Raw genomic sequence first — 17,289 nt, forward strand, 5'->3', positions numbered from 1 at the left:
TCTTAGGTACAGGTACAATGGTGGTCATCTTGAAGTATGTGGGGACAGCAGACTGGGATGGAGAGAGATTGAATATGTCCGTAAACACACCAGCCAGCTGGTCTGCGTGTGCTCTGAGGACGCGGCTAGGGATACCGTCTAGGCCGGCAGCATTGCGAGCATTGCAACACGTTTAAATGTCTTACTCACGTTGGCCATGGAGAAGTAGAGCTCACAGTCCTTGGTTGCGAGCCACATCGGTGACACTGTATTATTCTCAAAGCGGTCAAAGAAGGTTTTTAGTTTGTCTTGGAAGTAAGACATCGGTGTCCATGACGTGGCTGGCTTTCATTTTGTAGTCTGTGATTGCCTGTAGAACCTGCCACGTACGCCTTATGTCTGAGCCATTGAATTGAGACTCCACTTGGTCCCTTTACCGACATTTCGCTTGTTTGATTGCCTTTCAGAGGGAATAACTACACCGTTTGTATTCAGCCATATTCCCAGGCATCTTTCCATGGTTAAATGCGATTGTTCAGTTTTGCGCAAATGCCGCTATCTATCCACAGTTCCTGGTTAGAGTAGGTTTTAATAGTCACCGTGTGTCCAACATCTCCAATGCACTTCCTTATAAACTCACTCACCGATTCAGAGTATAAATTGATATTATTCTTTGAAGCTACCGGGAACATTTCCCAGCACGTGTGATCAAAACAATCTTGAAACGTGGATTCCGATTGGTCAGACCAGCGTTAAATAGTTCTTGTCACAGGTACATCCTGTTTGAGTTTCTGCCTATAGGACGCAAGGAGCAAAATGGAGTCGTAGTCAGATTTGCTGAAAGGAGGGTGGGGGAGTGCCTTATATGCATTGCGGAAGTTAGAGTAGCAGTGATCCAGTGTATTGCCTGCACGAGTGCTAAAATCAATATGCTGATAGAATTTAGGTAGCCTTGTTCTCAAATTTGCTTTGTTAAAATTCCCAGCTACAAAAAAATGCAGCCTCAGGACATGTGGTTTCCAGTTTGTAAATTTTTTTTTTTTTTTTTTTTTCACCTTTATTCAACCAGGTAGGCAAGTTGAGAACAAGATCTCATTTACCACTGCGACCTGGCCAAGATAAAGCAAAACAGTTCGACACATATAACACCGAATTACACATGGAGTAAAACAAACATACAGTCAATAATACAGTAGAAAAATAAGTCTATATACAATTTGAGCAAATGTGGTGAGATAAGGGAGGTAATAAATAGGCCATGGTGGCGAAGTAAATACAATATAGCAATTAAAACACTGGAATGGTAGATTTGACAGTAGATGAGTGTGCAAAGTAGAAATACTGGGGTGCAAAGGAGAAAAATAAATAAATAAATAAATACAGTAGGGGAAGAGGTAGTTGTTTGGGCTATTTATAGATGGGTTATGTACAGGTGCAGTGATCTGTGAGCTGCTCTGACAGCTGGTGCTTAAAGCTAGTGAGGGAGATAAGTGTTTCCAGTTTCAGAGATTTTTGTAGTTTGTTCCAGTCATTGGCAGCAGAGAACTGGAAGGAGAGGCGGCCAAAGGATGAATTGGCTTTGGGGGTGACATGTGAGATATACCTGCTGGAATGCGTGTTACGGGCGAGCAGAGATAAGGCGGGACTTTACCTAGCAGGGTCTTGCAGATGACCTGGAGCCAGTGGGTTTGGCGAGGAGTATGAAGCGAGGGCCAGCCAACGAGAGCGTACAGGTTGCAGTGGTGGGTAGTATATGGGGCTTTGGTGACAAAACGGATGGCACTGTGATAGACTGCATCCAATTTGTTGAGTAGGGTGTTGGAGGCTATTTTGTAAATTACATCGCCAAAGTCGAGGATCGGTAAGATGGTCAGTTTTACGAGGTTATGTTTGGTAGCATGAGTGAAGGATGTCTTGTTGTGAAATAGGAAGCCAATTCTATATATAACTTTGGATTGGAGATGTTTGATGTGAGTCTGGAAGGAGAGTTTACAGTCTAACCAGACACCTAGGTATTTTTAGTTGTCCACATATTCTAAGTCAGAGCTGTCCAGTGTAGTGATGATGGAAGGGCGGGCAGGTGTGGGCAGCGATCGGTTGAAGAGCATGCATTTAGTTTTACTTGCATTTAAGAGCAGTTAGAGGCCACGGAAGGAGAGTTGTATGGCATTGAAGCTCGTCTGGAGTGTTGTGAACACAGTGTCCAAAGAAAGCCCAGAAGTATACAGAATGGTGTCGTCTGCGTAGTGGTGGATCAGAGATCACCCCCATAGAGACTGCCAGAGGCCCGGACAACAGGCCCTCTGATTTGACACACTGAACTCTTGTCTGAGAAGTAGTTGGTGAACCAGGCGAGGCAATCATTTGAGAAACCAAGGCTGTTGAGTCTGCCAATGAGGATGTGGTGATTGACAGAGTCAAAAGCCTTGGCCAGGTCAATGAATACGGCGGCACAGTATTGTTTCTTATTGATGGCAGTTAAGATATCGTTTAGGATGATATCCTGGGTCGGCAGGGTAGCCTAGTGGTTAGCACGTTGGACTCGTAACCAAAAGGTTACAAAAGGTTCACATCCCCGAGCTGACAAGGTACAAATCTGTCATTCTGCCCCTGAACAGGCAATTAACCCACCCTAGGATGTCATTGAAAATAAGAATTTGTTGTTAACTGACTTGCAGAGTTATATAAAATTTAAAAAAATTGAAGGACCTTGAGCATGGCTGAGGTGCACCCATGACCAGCTCTGATACCAGATTGCATAGCGGAGGAGATACGGTGGGATTCGAAATGGTCGGTGATATGTTTGTTAACTTGGCTTTCGAAGACCTTAGAAAGGCAGTGTAGGATAGATATCGGTCTGTAGCAGTTTGGGTCAAGAGTGTCCACCCCTTTGAAGAGGGGGATGACCGCAGCTGCTTTCCAATCTTTGGGAATCTCAGACGATACGAAAGAGAGGTTAGTAATAGGGCTACAACAAATTTGGCAGATCATTTTAGAAAGAAAGGGTCCAGATTGTCTAGCCCGGCTGATTTGTGGGGGTCCAGATTTTTCAGCTCTTTCAGAACATCAGACGGCTGGATTTGGGAGAAGGGGAAATGGGGAAGGTTTGGGCGAGTTGCTGTGGGGGGTGCAGTGCTGTTGACCTGGGTAGAGGTAGCCAGATGGAAAGCATGGTTAGCTGTAGAAAACTGCTTATTGAAATTGTCAATTATAGTGGATTTATCGGTGGTGACAGTGGGCAGCTGGGAGGAGTTGCTTTTGTTTTCCATGGACTTTACAATGTCAAATAACTTTTTTGAGTTTGTGTTGCAGGAAACAAATCTCTGCTTGAAAAAGCTCGTCTTGGCTTTTCTAACTTCCCTGAAAAGTTGCATTTCACGGGGGCTGTTCAATGCTAATGTAGAACGCCACAGGATGTTTTTGTGTTGGTTAAGGGTAATCAGGTCTGGAGAGAACCAAGGGCGATATCTGTTCCTGGTTCTACATTTCTTGAATGGGGCATGCTTATTTAAGATGGTGAGGAAGGAATTTTTAAAGAATAACCAGGCATCCTCTACTGACGGGATGAGGTCAATATCCTTCCAGGATACCCGGGCCAGGTTGATTAGAAAAGGCCTGCTCGCTGAAGTGTTTCAGGGAGCGTTTGATAGTGATGAGTGGAGGTCATTTGACCGCTGACCCATTACGGATGCAGGCAATAAGGCAGTGATCGCTGAGATCTTGGTTGAAAACAGCAGAGGTGTATTTAGAGGGCAAGTTGGTTAGGATGATATCTATGCCCGTGTTTACGGCTTTGGGGTTGTACCTGGTATGTTCATTGATAATTTGTGTAAGATTGAGGGCATCAAGCTTAGATTGTAGTATGGCCGGGGTGTTAAGGATGTCACAGTTTAAATCAAATTTTTATTTGTCACATACACATGGTTAGCAGATGTTAATGCGAGTGTAGCGAAATGCTTTAAAAAAGTCACCTAGCAGCACGAGCTCTGAAGATAGATGGGGGGCAATCAGTTCACATATGGTATCCAGAGCACAGCAGGTGCAGAGGGTGGTCTATAGCAGGCGGCAACGCTGAGAGACTTGTTTTTAGAGAGGTGGATTTTTAAAAGTAGAAGTTCTAATTGTTTGGGTACAGACCTGGATAGTAGGACAGAACTCTGCAGGCTAACACCGCCCCCTTTGGCCATTCTATCTTGTCTGAACATTTTGTAGTTAGAGATGGAGATTTCAGAGTTATTGGTGGTCTTCCTAAGCCAGGATTCAGACACGGCTAAGACATCCGGGTTGGCAGAGTGTGCTAAAGCAGTGAATAAAACAAACTTAGTGATGAGGCTTCTAATGTTAACATGCATGAAACCAAGGCTTTTACAGTTACAGAAGTCATCAAAAGAGAGCGCCTAGGGAATAGGAGTGGAGCTAGGCACTGCAGGGCCTGGCTTCACCTCTACATCGCCAGAGGAACAGAGGAGGAGTAGGATAAGAGTATGACTAAAAGCTATGAGAATTGGACGTCTAGGACGTCTGGAACAGAGAGTAAAAGGAGCAGGTTTCTGGGGGCGATAAAATAGATTCAAGGTATAGTGTACAGACAATGGTATGATAGGATGTGAATACAGTGGAGGTAAACCTAGGCATTGAGTGATGATGAAAGAGATATTGTCTCTAGAAACATAATTGAAACCAGGTTATGTCATCGAATGTGTGGGTGGTGGAACTGAAGGGTTGGGTAAGGTATAATGAGCAGGGCTAGAGGCTCTACAGTGAAATAAGCCAAAAAACACTAATCAGAACAGCAATGGACAAGGCATATTGACATTAAAGTGAGGCATGCTCAGCCGAGTGATCATAAGTGTCCAGTGAGTAGTGAGGTTGGTTGGGGTCACGGCGATTCAGACAGCTAGCCGAGCCATGGGTAGCAAGCTAGCAGAAGATGGAGGTCTGTTTTTAGCCACCCCGTGCGTTTCTGTCGGTAGATTATTGGGGTTCCGTGTGGTAAAGGGGACCAATCCAATTGTCAAAATAGTTATAGTGGCCCAAGAAGATTATTTGACAGACCTGTTCAGATAGCAGCCGATATGCTCAAGACAGCTAACGTTTAGCGGGCCGCAGTTAGCAGATGGGCGTTCAGGTTACGTTGCGATAGAGGGGCCAGTTGAATAACTCCCTCGTGCAGATAACGTCGGTATTCCAGTCGTGAAGGCCTGATGGGGCTCCGCATCGGCAGTAAAACGGTTCCGGATAGGTGATTGTAGCCCACGAGTGGCTGACGGAACTCTTCAGCTGGCTAGCTCCGGGATAATTGGTGTTTGTTCCGGAATCGACGTTAGCCAATAGTCACTCGGATAGCAGCTAGTTAGCTGCAAGATCCAGGTGTAAATGTCCAAAGCTTACGGAAGAAATCCGGGGATATGGAGAGAAAATAGGTCCGGTATGCTCTTGTCTGAGTCGCGTTGTACAAAACTGGCGATAGCTTTCCGAGCTAAAGGATAGCTGATGACCGCTAGCCGTGGTTAGCTGAATACTAATCTTAGCTAGTGAGCGGGCTAACTTCTTTTGTGGATTTCGGATACGAGGTGAATAATACTTTTGGAAAAAAACAGATCCGCACCACATTTGGTGAGGCTGGTTGCAGGAGTGTGTTTTGAAGTTGAGTTTTTAGAAAAAATATATAAAAAGATATGCGAAGAAAAATATTTAAAAATATATAAAATATACATACGAGACTACTACGCCATCTTGGAACAAGGAGAGTAGAGAGTCCAGTGAAGTTCCTTGAGGACCATCATGGTATCAGCAAGTGTGGGGATATATACGGCTGTGACATTAACCAACGATAATTCTCTTGGGAGATTATATGGTCGGCATTTGATTGTGAGGAATTCTAGGTCAGGTGAACAAAATGACTTGAGTTCCTGTATGTTGTTATGATTACACCATGAGTCGTTAATCATGAAGCATACATCCCCCCCCCCCCGCCCTTCTTCTTCCTGGGGTGATGTTTATTTCTGTCGGCGTGACGCATAAGGAATCACAGTGGCTGTACCGACTCCGACAACATATCCCGGGTAAGCCATGTTTCTGTGAAACAGAGTATATTACAATCTCTGATGTCTCTCTGGAAAGCAACCTTTGCCCTAATTGCATCAACCTTGTTATCTAGAGACTGGACATTGGTGAGTAATATACTCAGAAGCGGTGAGTGGTGTGCACGACTCTGAAGTCTGACCAGAAGGTCAGAAGGTCTTCTGCGGCGAGGTTTTGGGTCGGTCTCTGGAATCAGATCAAATGCCCTGGTTGGTGGTGCAAACAAAAGATCCGCTTCAGGAAAGTCATATTCCTGGTCGTAATGTTGGTAAGATAACGACGCTCTGATATCCAATAGTTCTTCCCAGCTGTATATAATAACACTTAAGATTTTCTGGGCCAACAATGTAAGAAATAATACATACAAAAACAAAATACTGAATAGTTTCCTAAGGACTAGAAGCGAGGCAACCCTGTCTGTCGGCACCATCTTGCTACCAAGTCATACTGTGCTGTTTCAGTCTACACAGAGATCTTCACCAGAAAAATAAATAGGAGAGATCAGCCATGCTGGTTCACCTGCAGCAGTCCTATGTCCTGGCTGAGCCACATAACTACTGTTCCTACCAGGCCTTGGGATGCACAGCAGAGCAAAAGAATGCACACATTTTTGTGCGCTGCGTGTACAAATACAAGTGCCTTGCCCCAAGACTACTAAAACAATAGGATCTCAATGTACAGTTTCTGTTAACCTAAACACTAAAAATTGAATTTCTCTCTGTGTTAATATTGAGGCACGTTGCTTTGTATTATTGGATGCATGTATAAACAATCCACAAGGTTTTCCTTGACTCTTCCATTTTTGCGTTAACTTGACGAGGTCAACTGATTGTTCAAGGTATTGCTAATGCTTTTGTTACTCAGATATGGCTGTGTGTTTGTTATCAATTTGATTTGAAAACAAATCAAAACAAAAATCATCACATCATAACAAAAACATTACATCATAAAAGCTTCCATATTACATGCAGAGTCATTATCACCTTTACTAGAGCCGTAATACGTTGTGTCCTTACTTAGACAGTGGGGAGCTTTTTCTGTGAATAAAAACATACTTGAGGAGTGTTAAGTTTCCTGAAAATGAATGAAAATAAATCAATAAAAATGCATCCATATTCAACCTATTAATATAAAATGTTAATGATCTTTCTAAAATTCAAGCCTTGCTGCATCACAGTGGCTTATGCCTTCTGTCTTAATTGAAATGCAAAGGGGACATCTCTCTCTCTCTAATCCTGTGATGGGATTTATTCCATAGTCTTTTTTAGGTTACGTTGTTTACCAATTTGAGGTCCAGGGCACTTCCCTGAGGACCAGTCTAGAAGAGATGCACGCATCATCAACTTGAAGATTAACAACAACAACCTCTACGGCTTTCTCTCATCTTACAGTTACTGTATCAACTTCCAGGTCCAGCCATTTATTTCTAAACACAGAGTCCCCTCACAGTGCAAACAATTTAGCCCTCTGTGTTTCAACTTCAAACCTTCTATGTGAGGCTTTGGGAGAGAGGAAGCATTTTAAATCTGGGGCAAAGTGCCATTAAATCTTCCCATCAGGGGACCAGTACAGCACAGCAGCGGCTCAGGCGGCAATCTATAGCAACTGCCAAGGAGTCGTCTACTATGCTGAAAGACCTATTCTAATAGTTCAGAGAGATCTAAAATGATCCCAGATAAATGTATAAAAAAAGCATGTATCTAATAAACAAGGAGTCTAATCCAAAACAAGACTAATCTAAGACTACCAATATTGAGATTTAAAGAAAAGGACCAGTAAGGTGAAAGAAGTTGCGGCTGCCATTGCCCATTGTGAATTGTAGGGTACCTCACAGTAGACTTGTCCACCAGCCCAGCATCTGCGCCATGGCAAGAGGTTCCATTTGATTTGTGAAGCCAGTCGGTGATACAATTACCTGCGTGTCAGAGTTAGACACACTAGGGGTAATGACCCAACCTGAGTTGGACTCAGCTGACCAGGCAGAGGATGGATAGGAGGAGAAATTGAAAGGAGCGAGAAGGAGGAGGGAGATCCGTCTGTGTATATCAATGAGAAGTTTTATTAGCCTAGTGCTGGACACTCCACCAAAGGTCAGGTGACAGCAGAGGAGAGGAGCACCTACTTTAGTTAAGGAGGAGAGGCGGAATCCCTTGGCCTTTCCCTTCCCTGCGTTCTCATTGAGGTAATTGCCGATGGCCAGCAGGTACTCCAGCACGGAGACAAACGACCTGGAGCTGTACAACTGCGTGCACATCCTGATCTTCTGGTTAATCAGCTGAAAGACAAAGATAGTGGTTCAGGAGAAGTCATTTCACTAATCCAACTTCATACTCACTCTTTTTGTCTGAATCAGACTCTTTTGTTTTGTCTGATTCATGAGCTTATGAGAGTTGAGTAAACCCAGGCAAAATCATTTTTGGGTTTCAAGTAAATTTGCAGTCAGACTGGAGACGTGACAAAATTTCAATAGCAGACATTTATTTTGGATGACAGGCTTGTATTTTGAAGTACACAAGTAGATTGACTTGTTCTACATTGCAAAAGTAATTATATTTTCATCATATGCATTTCAGTGGTTTTCAGATTATATTATTTGTTATCATTCATACTACACAGTTTTTAACCATCCTATCACAAGCAATTGTGTCTTATATATCTAAGAAACATGGTGCACACTGCACGATATTCATAGAATGTATAAAAGAAATGGGACAGGTATTAGATTTTGTTTGCAATCTCTCTCAACAACACAGAATTTCCAGGTCTGCTAGTAAAGTAAGGAGGAAGGTGAGGATGGGATGTAGTGGGGAGACAGAGCAGCCCTCTGGAAAAACAAATCCACTTAGCAAAGGTGCGTGTCTGATACAACATCCAACCATATGCTCAAGTTTACAAAGTAACTTCCCATAGCACACTAGTGTGACCTCCTCAAGGCTTAAACAGAGCAGAATGCAAATACAAAGAATGCAAATCAGGTTTTGAAGAGGGCAACCACTCATTGCAGCCTGGTCTCATAGACTAGACATAACATAGTAAATGTAAATCTGGGAACTCTAATTAGTATGATATGTTACATATGGTATGGTTACAAAAAACAGACGGTTACTTAAAACCTCTACAGGATCGGTGGGTCCCCCACGGGACGGTTGAGCTAATGCGATTAACAAGAAAAGTATCAAGAACATTTCCCAGGACATAGACATATCTGATATTGGCAGAAAGCTTAAATTCTTGTTAATCTAACTGCACTGTCCAATTGAATTGATTGTGCAAAGAATAGGTCTGACATACAAATACAAACTGCTGGGCTCATGACAGCAACAAGAATATTAATTGTCACCCTATGCTGCAACATTGAGAATAATAGTTTCTTGCATAGCAGAAGATCGGAGTAAGATCTTATCAGATACAAATATCCTGTTTGGATTTAGAGGTACAGACCATGTACCATAGTAATAGAAGTCAACCCTGTGTGACTAATCATAACTCCAACAACAAATAAATGTAAGGCACAGGCAGGTGTTACTATCTCACATAATTATCTTTAGGATAATCCTGCAATATACAGTACACACACAGAATGCAGTACACACACAATTTCATAATCATGTAATAATCCATAATCAACACTGTGCTACTGTCTATGAATTACAACTACATTTTGGAAAGTATTTTTAGATGGTAGAGGGGTGAAAAGGGTTTTCATACAATACTTGTAAACAACATTTGGATTTTACAAATTGCTATTTAATATATTAAGGTGTGAGGTAGAACATTTATTTGTTGAATTAAGGCGATAGAAAATTATTTGCATTTCATAAACGTAGAAGGTTAAGCAAAAGTACATCGCATGCATTTATTTCATGAGTGGAATTTAACTATCCAGCGACAAATGAATAGAACAAAAATACTTCAGTTTCGCACTTTAACTCTAAGAGCTTAGGTACTTTTAAAGAGGAGAAAGCCTTTGTGTTTCTTACTTACTTTTTCAGAAGTCCATTTTATTTATGTTATAAACCATGATGAATTAAGATGACACTTTGCATTAGAGAATTGACTTATGTTCTTCCTTTTTATATTTTTGTTAGATTGAAATGCTAACCATTATCAGCCTACATTGCAGGAACAAATTGCAACTTCCTGATGAAACACAATTCACATTAACAAAGAAAATGATTGGTGAGGATACCATCTTTGAAAGGTAAACATAATATATTCCATGCAATACATTGTAATGTTAATATCTTGTGCACCCATTCAATTGTTATTAGGTTTTTCGCTTATGCTCAGGTCTAGTCTACCCTGTGTATATGACAATACGTTTTTTGTCTACCAGTTGAATGCACTAGCTATCTGCATCTAAAGCAGATAGCTAATGGTCACAGTGAGTTGTTAATGCAGAGTGGAGAGAATATGAGTTTAGGCAGAACACAACAGGTGTTTCTGGATGCTGAATTCTACAGAGGTTAAAAGTGTCTATGTGAGTTTAAACAGGACAACAGAAAGATGACAGCAATCGGTAAGTCATTGAGAGAGGACATCAGTTCAGTATGTGGATTCATGATAACAACGGAGAAATCAGATTACTTCAAGGGACAATCAAGGCGGAACAACATCGTTGTTGACGGAATTGCAGAATCTCAACGAGATCACACCTAATTCAGAATAATTCTCTAAATGTACGGCTTTAATTTTTATGTGGTTGTTTCTCCAAATTCTTGTAGAATCAGAAAAATGTCAGAAGGGGAGGACAATGTGAACGGAATGATCACTGAGAAACTGAAGACGGACCACAGGAAGATTGAGATGGAACGAGCCCACAGTACTGGAAAACTCAGGTGACAGGCCCAGTGTAACGATTTTCTTCTTCCTCCTCTGTGGAGGAGTAGGAGAGATCGGACCAATGTGCAGTGTGGTAAGTGTCCATAACGATACTTTATTTACAGGAACACTAAACTACAAAATAACAATGTGAATAACCGAAACAAACGAAACAGTCCCGTGTGGAAACAAACACTGACACGTAAAATAATCACCCACCACTCAAAATTGAAACCAGGCTACCTAAGTATGGTTCTCAATCAGGGACAAGGAATGACAGCTGCCTCTGATTGAGAACCATACCAGGCCAAACACAGAAATCTCAAATTATAGAAAAAGGAATATAGACAACCTACCCAACTCACGCCCTGTTCATACTAAAACAAAAACATAACAACAGAACTAAGGTCAGAATGTGACACCCAAGTTGATCGTGGTCAAGTTCCTGAGGTTCATGGACAAGGGTGGCTGTTCTGGAAAGAGCCAAGAACTTTCGAGGAACGTACATCTTCCTCAACGAAGACTATCCTTAAGCTGTGCGCCAGAAGAGGAAAAGACTTATCCCAGCCATGAAAGCTGCCAGAGCACATGGGGACATTGCTTACATCCGCTATGGATGTACCCTCCCTCCCAAAATCTTGGACAGGATGAGAGAGCCAAGCCACTTACACATACCAACTGGTTGATGGACTTCTGAATTATGCTGTTGTTTTTTTTCTCTTGTTTGTTCTTTTCCATGTTTTATCTATCTGATCAGCTACACTGGAAAGGGCTAAAATAGCCCATATTATGATATGTAGCCTTAAAAATTAGGTTAATGTTCATATATTAGCCATCTTTGAGACTCACTTTGATCATTCCTTTGATGATGCAGCAGTAGAAATACAAGGATGTAACATCTACAGAAGAGACAGGAATGCATATGGGGGAGGTGTTGTTGTATATTTTTAGAGCCATTTCCCTGTAATGCTTAGAGAAGATCTCATGTCAAGTGTTATTGAAGTGTTGTTTTTGCAGTTTCACCTGCCTCATCGCATGCCTATTGGTTTAGGGTGTTGCTATAGGCCACCAAGTTTTAACAGTCAATATTTAGATTATGTGTGTGAAGAAGTTGATAGTGTTTGTGATCGAAAATAGGGGTGGCAATGCAGTCTGCTACCATTCTCAATAGAATTATTATCATTATTGATGGATAATAATCGTTTTTCCACCTCCCCCACATGAATTTGACCAAATACAAAATAGCAATCCTTCTCTTTCATTATTATTATCAGAGCAACATAAATATTTTATATCTTCAACAAAAGAGTAATAAGAGATCATACACAATTATTTCTCAGAACTTTCTTTAGGCCTAACCTTTGACACTTTGGCTTTCCTTGTTATTGCCACAATGTTACGGTCACTACAGCCAATGGGTACTGATATTGCTTTGGAGCAGAGCTCTGCAGCATTAGTGAAGATATTATCAATACAAGTGAATGTCACAGATCCAGCACTATTGGTGTCATATTACAGGCACAAGTCACATTTAGAAGATTCCTCTTGACCAAAGCCTAAAAGAGTGTGTGTGTGTGGAAGGAAGCTAAACCAATTCCACTACCTAAAAATAGCAAAGCTCCCTTTGCTGGCTCTAACAACCACTCAATCAGTTTTCTGCCTGTTCTTAGTAAACTGATGGAGAGAATTGTTTGACCAAATACAATGCTATTTTTCAGAGAACAAGTTAACAACTGATTTTCAGCAGCACTCAACTTGTACTGCACTGACTCAGAAGACAGATGATTGGTTAAACTAAATAGATAATAAGATGATAGTTGGAGGTGTATGGTTACATTTCAGTGTAGCCTTTGATGTTATTGATCAGAAGTTGTTATTGAAGAAACTCACTTGCTATGGCTTTACATCACCTGCCATCACATGGTTGGATTGTTTTTTATCCAATAGAACCCAGAGTGTTCTTCAATGGAAGCTTCTATAACACTAGATATTTACTGTGCGGTGTCCCTCAGGGCAGATTTACACAAGGCTAGAATGACTTTGACACAAACATCAACTGTACTAGTTGTTCAGGCTCTGTTCTTGTCCCATCTTGATTACTGTCCGGTAATATGGTCAAGTGCAGCAAAAAAAGACTTAGCAAAGCTGCAGCTGGCTCAAAACAGAGCAGAACACCATAAAGTCTAACTGCAAAATAGAGAACTAACATCAACAACATGCCTGCCAGTCTTTCCTGGTTGAGGGTTGAGGAGAGATTAAGTACCTCTCTTAGTTTTTATGAGAAGTATTACTGTAATGAAAATTCCAGATAGTCTGCATAATCAAATAACATTCAGCTCAGACACCCATATATACCCCACAAGACATGCCACAAGGGGTCTCTTCAAAGTCTCCAAGTCCAAAATGAATTCACGGCAACGCACAGTATTATACAGAGCCAAGATCACATGAAACTCCCAAGCAAACAGCAAAATTACCTTTAAAAAGGGGACACACAGACACATTCTAACACACATTTTCTTTGTATTGTTTGTATATTTTATTTCCATTGTTTGTTTATTGTTTTATTTTACATTTGTGTGCCTGTCCTTGTCTATCAGTGTTTTGTTACTTGTCAGGTTTTGTATTTTTTGTGGACTCTAGGAAACGTAGCTGCTGCTTCAGGAAAAAGCTAATGAGGATCAGAATAAACCAATAACATTCCATATGTCCTACCACTCAGAATGCAGGTCCAAAACATTGCTTCATACTAAGTTCAGACATAGGATCTTAATTTGATTACCCTGTTACAGGGGAACTTTCATTGCATTTGTAACATATTTGAAGTTTTAAAAGGCTTCTGAAGTGTGGAATTTCCACTTCGAAATTTCAAACATGATTTTGCTGCTGTAGAAAACTGGCTCAAATTAAGATCCTACAGCTGTAGTATGCTAGTGTTGATATTAAGCTAATGTTCATATCAGGCCAAAGTGAACTCACCGGCTGCAGATCCTCCATGCTTATGGGCAGCTCTCTTAGAGTCAGCAGCAGGTCCAGTCTGGAGTTCAGGTAAGGAATGTTGCACATCTGTAATGGGGAGGCAGTTACATGAGTAATATACAGTCACAGAATGTAGACACAGAACCCACACACACACATACCACATGTACTCCACACACAAACACACAGGCATGCACACAAACACACACAATATCACACATTCTATTTATATGTGATTTTTCAGATTGATTTAAAAAACACTCCGTCTACTGGGATCCGCTTAAGAGACACTTTGGGGTGGCTACTAATTACTTCTTCCTAAAGACTCTCCTCAACCCTTTCTCTCTAACAGGAGCAGCTAAATCTAAGAGCTAAGATTCCCTGGTGGGTATGTTGTGGGCTGTCTTGTCTTCAGTCTGATTTAGCAGAGAAGCTGAAGGCTTGACATCTTGAAAAGATTGGCTGAGCTGCCTAGTCGACCTTTGGGTTGGTTGCTAACCTCTAATGAATCACTCTGGGTTGTCACGCAACAGTGTCTCGTTCATGCACAGGTGCATCAGGCCCCAGACACTGTGTCGTTCATGCACAGGTGCATCAGGCCCCAGACACTGTGTTGTTCATGCACAGGTGCATCAGGCCCCAGACACTGTGTTGTTCATGCACAGGTGCATTAGGCCCCAGAAGCCAAAGGGCCTTGGTCTGATCGGGATTAGTGAAAGATGTTAGGTTTGGAGTTATTTCTTGATCCTAGTAATTAATCAGCTACTACAGACAGCGTGTAGCTGAATCTTTTGTAATATACATTTTACAAGACCCGCTTATTAACATACTGATACATATGACCTACCTAAATATAAACATTATTTTGAAAATTGTTACAATGGACATCCCTTTTTTAGTTTATCTCAAAGGTTGAATATGGGACTCACTAAAACCTCTCCTACCCAGAGAACCTTGGAAACACTACAGGATGCATGTGAACTGAGGACACAAACTGTGATGCTAAGCCCTTCCACCATGAGAGGTGTTACTGCCACAATGTCTCCCAACATATCCCTATGCACGGTGTCAGATCATAGTGTGAAGAACATGGCCGGCTGATCTTGCTTCTTGGCGCATCTGCCATCCCTTCTGCCCATCATCAACCACACGGGGTACTTTTACAGTGTATCTAGAGGTGGGAAGCCTCATCATCCAGTATGTGTGAAGGAGGATAAAGGTGACTAAGGATACAGCAGGACTCCATAAGGAGAAGAGGAATCATAGAGGAAGAAATGCATATTATTACCATGCAAATCATTGATGCAGAAATTACATAACATCAGCATCCTGGAAAAAACTTTAAAGATATAGCTCAACAAAATTACATATTGGTTTCCTTACTAACGTTTTAGCATTTGTGGCACAATTCCCATTCTAGTCATGGGACCGATATTAGCATTTTTCGCACATCATGTTCAAATAATCTCTAAGTGACTTAGTTACACAATACATTTAATATACTTTTGGATGATTTGAACGTGATGCATGAAAAATACTAATATCAGTCCCATGACATGAATGGGATTTGTGCAACAAATGCTAAAACATTAGCATGTGGAAACAGTGCCAGGGTAACTAGACCAAAGCATGGATTGCTGTAATACATTGTCCATAGACTGCTTACAGGGTAAGTCAATCAATGTGTCATTATGTAATTTGAGTGAACTAACCCTTTTCAGGAATTGAAAAATGTGGTTTATTTTGTAAATCCATCACATCCCCTCATTAAAATTCACAAGGTGTTTTTAATTACTTTAATTGGTCATCCATTCATGAAGCATGCACAGCACATGGACGGTAAGAGCTTCTTCTAATTTATGTCAACAAAATCAAAATTGGCAAACAGTAAGGTTTATCTAGGACATCTGTGATAAGTAGGTACGCTAAGGCATTAACGTAGTCTTGGAAAGCATGGCATGCTAAGATACTTACCTCCATCATGTACTGGTCCACAACATGCAGCTCTGACACAGACCCCTTGTAAGATTTATACATTTCCACATCGTCTGAGGTAGGTACAAATCTATAAAGGAACCATATTTAACATATTTAAATGTATGTCTTTGTTATGTCTTTGTTATGTTCTTTTTTTGTCTTTGTTAAACATAAATCACAACATAAATCCCAGTTTGTCATTTTTCATGTCATAAGAGAGTTCCCTCTTGATTGTGTCATAAGAGTCAATAAGCAATGTTAGGGTTGAGTGGATCTGCTCTGCTTTGCTGCAGATCCAAACAGTAGCTGACATCTTATCGATACGGTGTGACATTTCATTCCTCCTCAATGTCTAATAATAAGTCAGGCTAAATATAATGCCTCCCTCAGTCAGTCAGAATAGTCTGACTACATTTACATTTAAGTCATTTAGCAGACGCTCTTATCTATAGATCAGTTGTCTACATAGTCTGAATGGCACTGAGGCTTTGGTAATTGAATAAAAGGAGTCACCATTTTCAGTGACAATGCATAAATTAAGTGAAATACAACAAACACTTTTTCACAAGACACAATCTGGGCTTCATCCAAAATGGCACCAAGTAGTGGTAGCCAGGTAGTGCTCTATAAAGGAAATAGGTCAATGTCCCATTTAGGATCATGCAATGCCATGCCTCCTTTCTTTCTCTCTTTCTCTGAGAGAGCCATAATGCTAGGCTGATTTCCAGTGACCCGGAGAAAGGGAGTGATTAAAAGCCAAGTAGCTCTGATGGCTTCCGTCAGCTCCTATGAAGCAGCAGGACCGTTGATGCCAGCCACGACCATCCAGTCATTCACTTGCACTGAGTTTGAACCCAAATGGAATCTCTTTTTCTCCTATCCTCTGTCATCTGAGTGTATTTCAACTCCAAACCAGACATTCACTTTTTCATGAGCCCTGGGATGTGGCGCTGGATTAGAGCTATAGAGCTATAGCCGCATGTCATTAATATTGCAGGCCCTGTGGGGAGTGGTTTCTATCAGAGATTGTATTCCTGATGCCCACGCGATGCCACATTAAAATGTATATTACGTTTTCATAGAATAAATATAATCCTCTATGAGATACATTAGATCACAGTTCTTTGATCAGGTCAGCACCTCACCTAAAGAAAGCACTGAGTAAACTGTAGAGAAGGAGGTAAGCATTTTACCCGGCTTTCAGTGTTATACCCCTGAGAGTAACTCAATAGTGTCTATCTCCTCAAATACCTCACCAATGAAAGTTTTATTAGTAGTCTGCTCTGGTAAAAGGTTCTGGCATCTGCTCTTTAGTATTAGAGCAAACGCTATAGAGACTACTGCTTGTGCCTTGCCATGTCTCATAGGATTCATTGGGTTTATTCCTGTATGTATGATCCCTGTATGTACCCTGCACTCGTAACACTTGTTCTTACACAACCTAATGTT

The 17,289-nt window shown here is 41.2% G+C and overlaps 1 protein-coding gene across 1 annotated transcript in view; it reads right to left on the reverse strand.

Moving 5' to 3' along the window:
- Positions 1-17,289, reverse strand: part of LOC135504109 (protein diaphanous homolog 1) — a 46,696-nt gene that overhangs the window by 12,877 nt on the left and 16,530 nt on the right. The window contains exons 10-12 of the mRNA XM_064922403.1: positions 15,838-15,928; positions 13,864-13,950; positions 8,186-8,338 (exon numbers count right to left, since the gene is read on the reverse strand). Of these exons, the coding sequence (XP_064778475.1) occupies positions 8,186-8,338; positions 13,864-13,950; positions 15,838-15,928 (331 nt within the window). The remainder of the gene's footprint in view (positions 1-8,185; positions 8,339-13,863; positions 13,951-15,837; positions 15,929-17,289) is intronic.

This window comes from Oncorhynchus masou, chromosome 18 (genome assembly GCF_036934945.1).
Source record: "Oncorhynchus masou masou isolate Uvic2021 chromosome 18, UVic_Omas_1.1, whole genome shotgun sequence".
Taxonomy (NCBI): domain Eukaryota; kingdom Metazoa; phylum Chordata; class Actinopteri; order Salmoniformes; family Salmonidae; genus Oncorhynchus; species Oncorhynchus masou.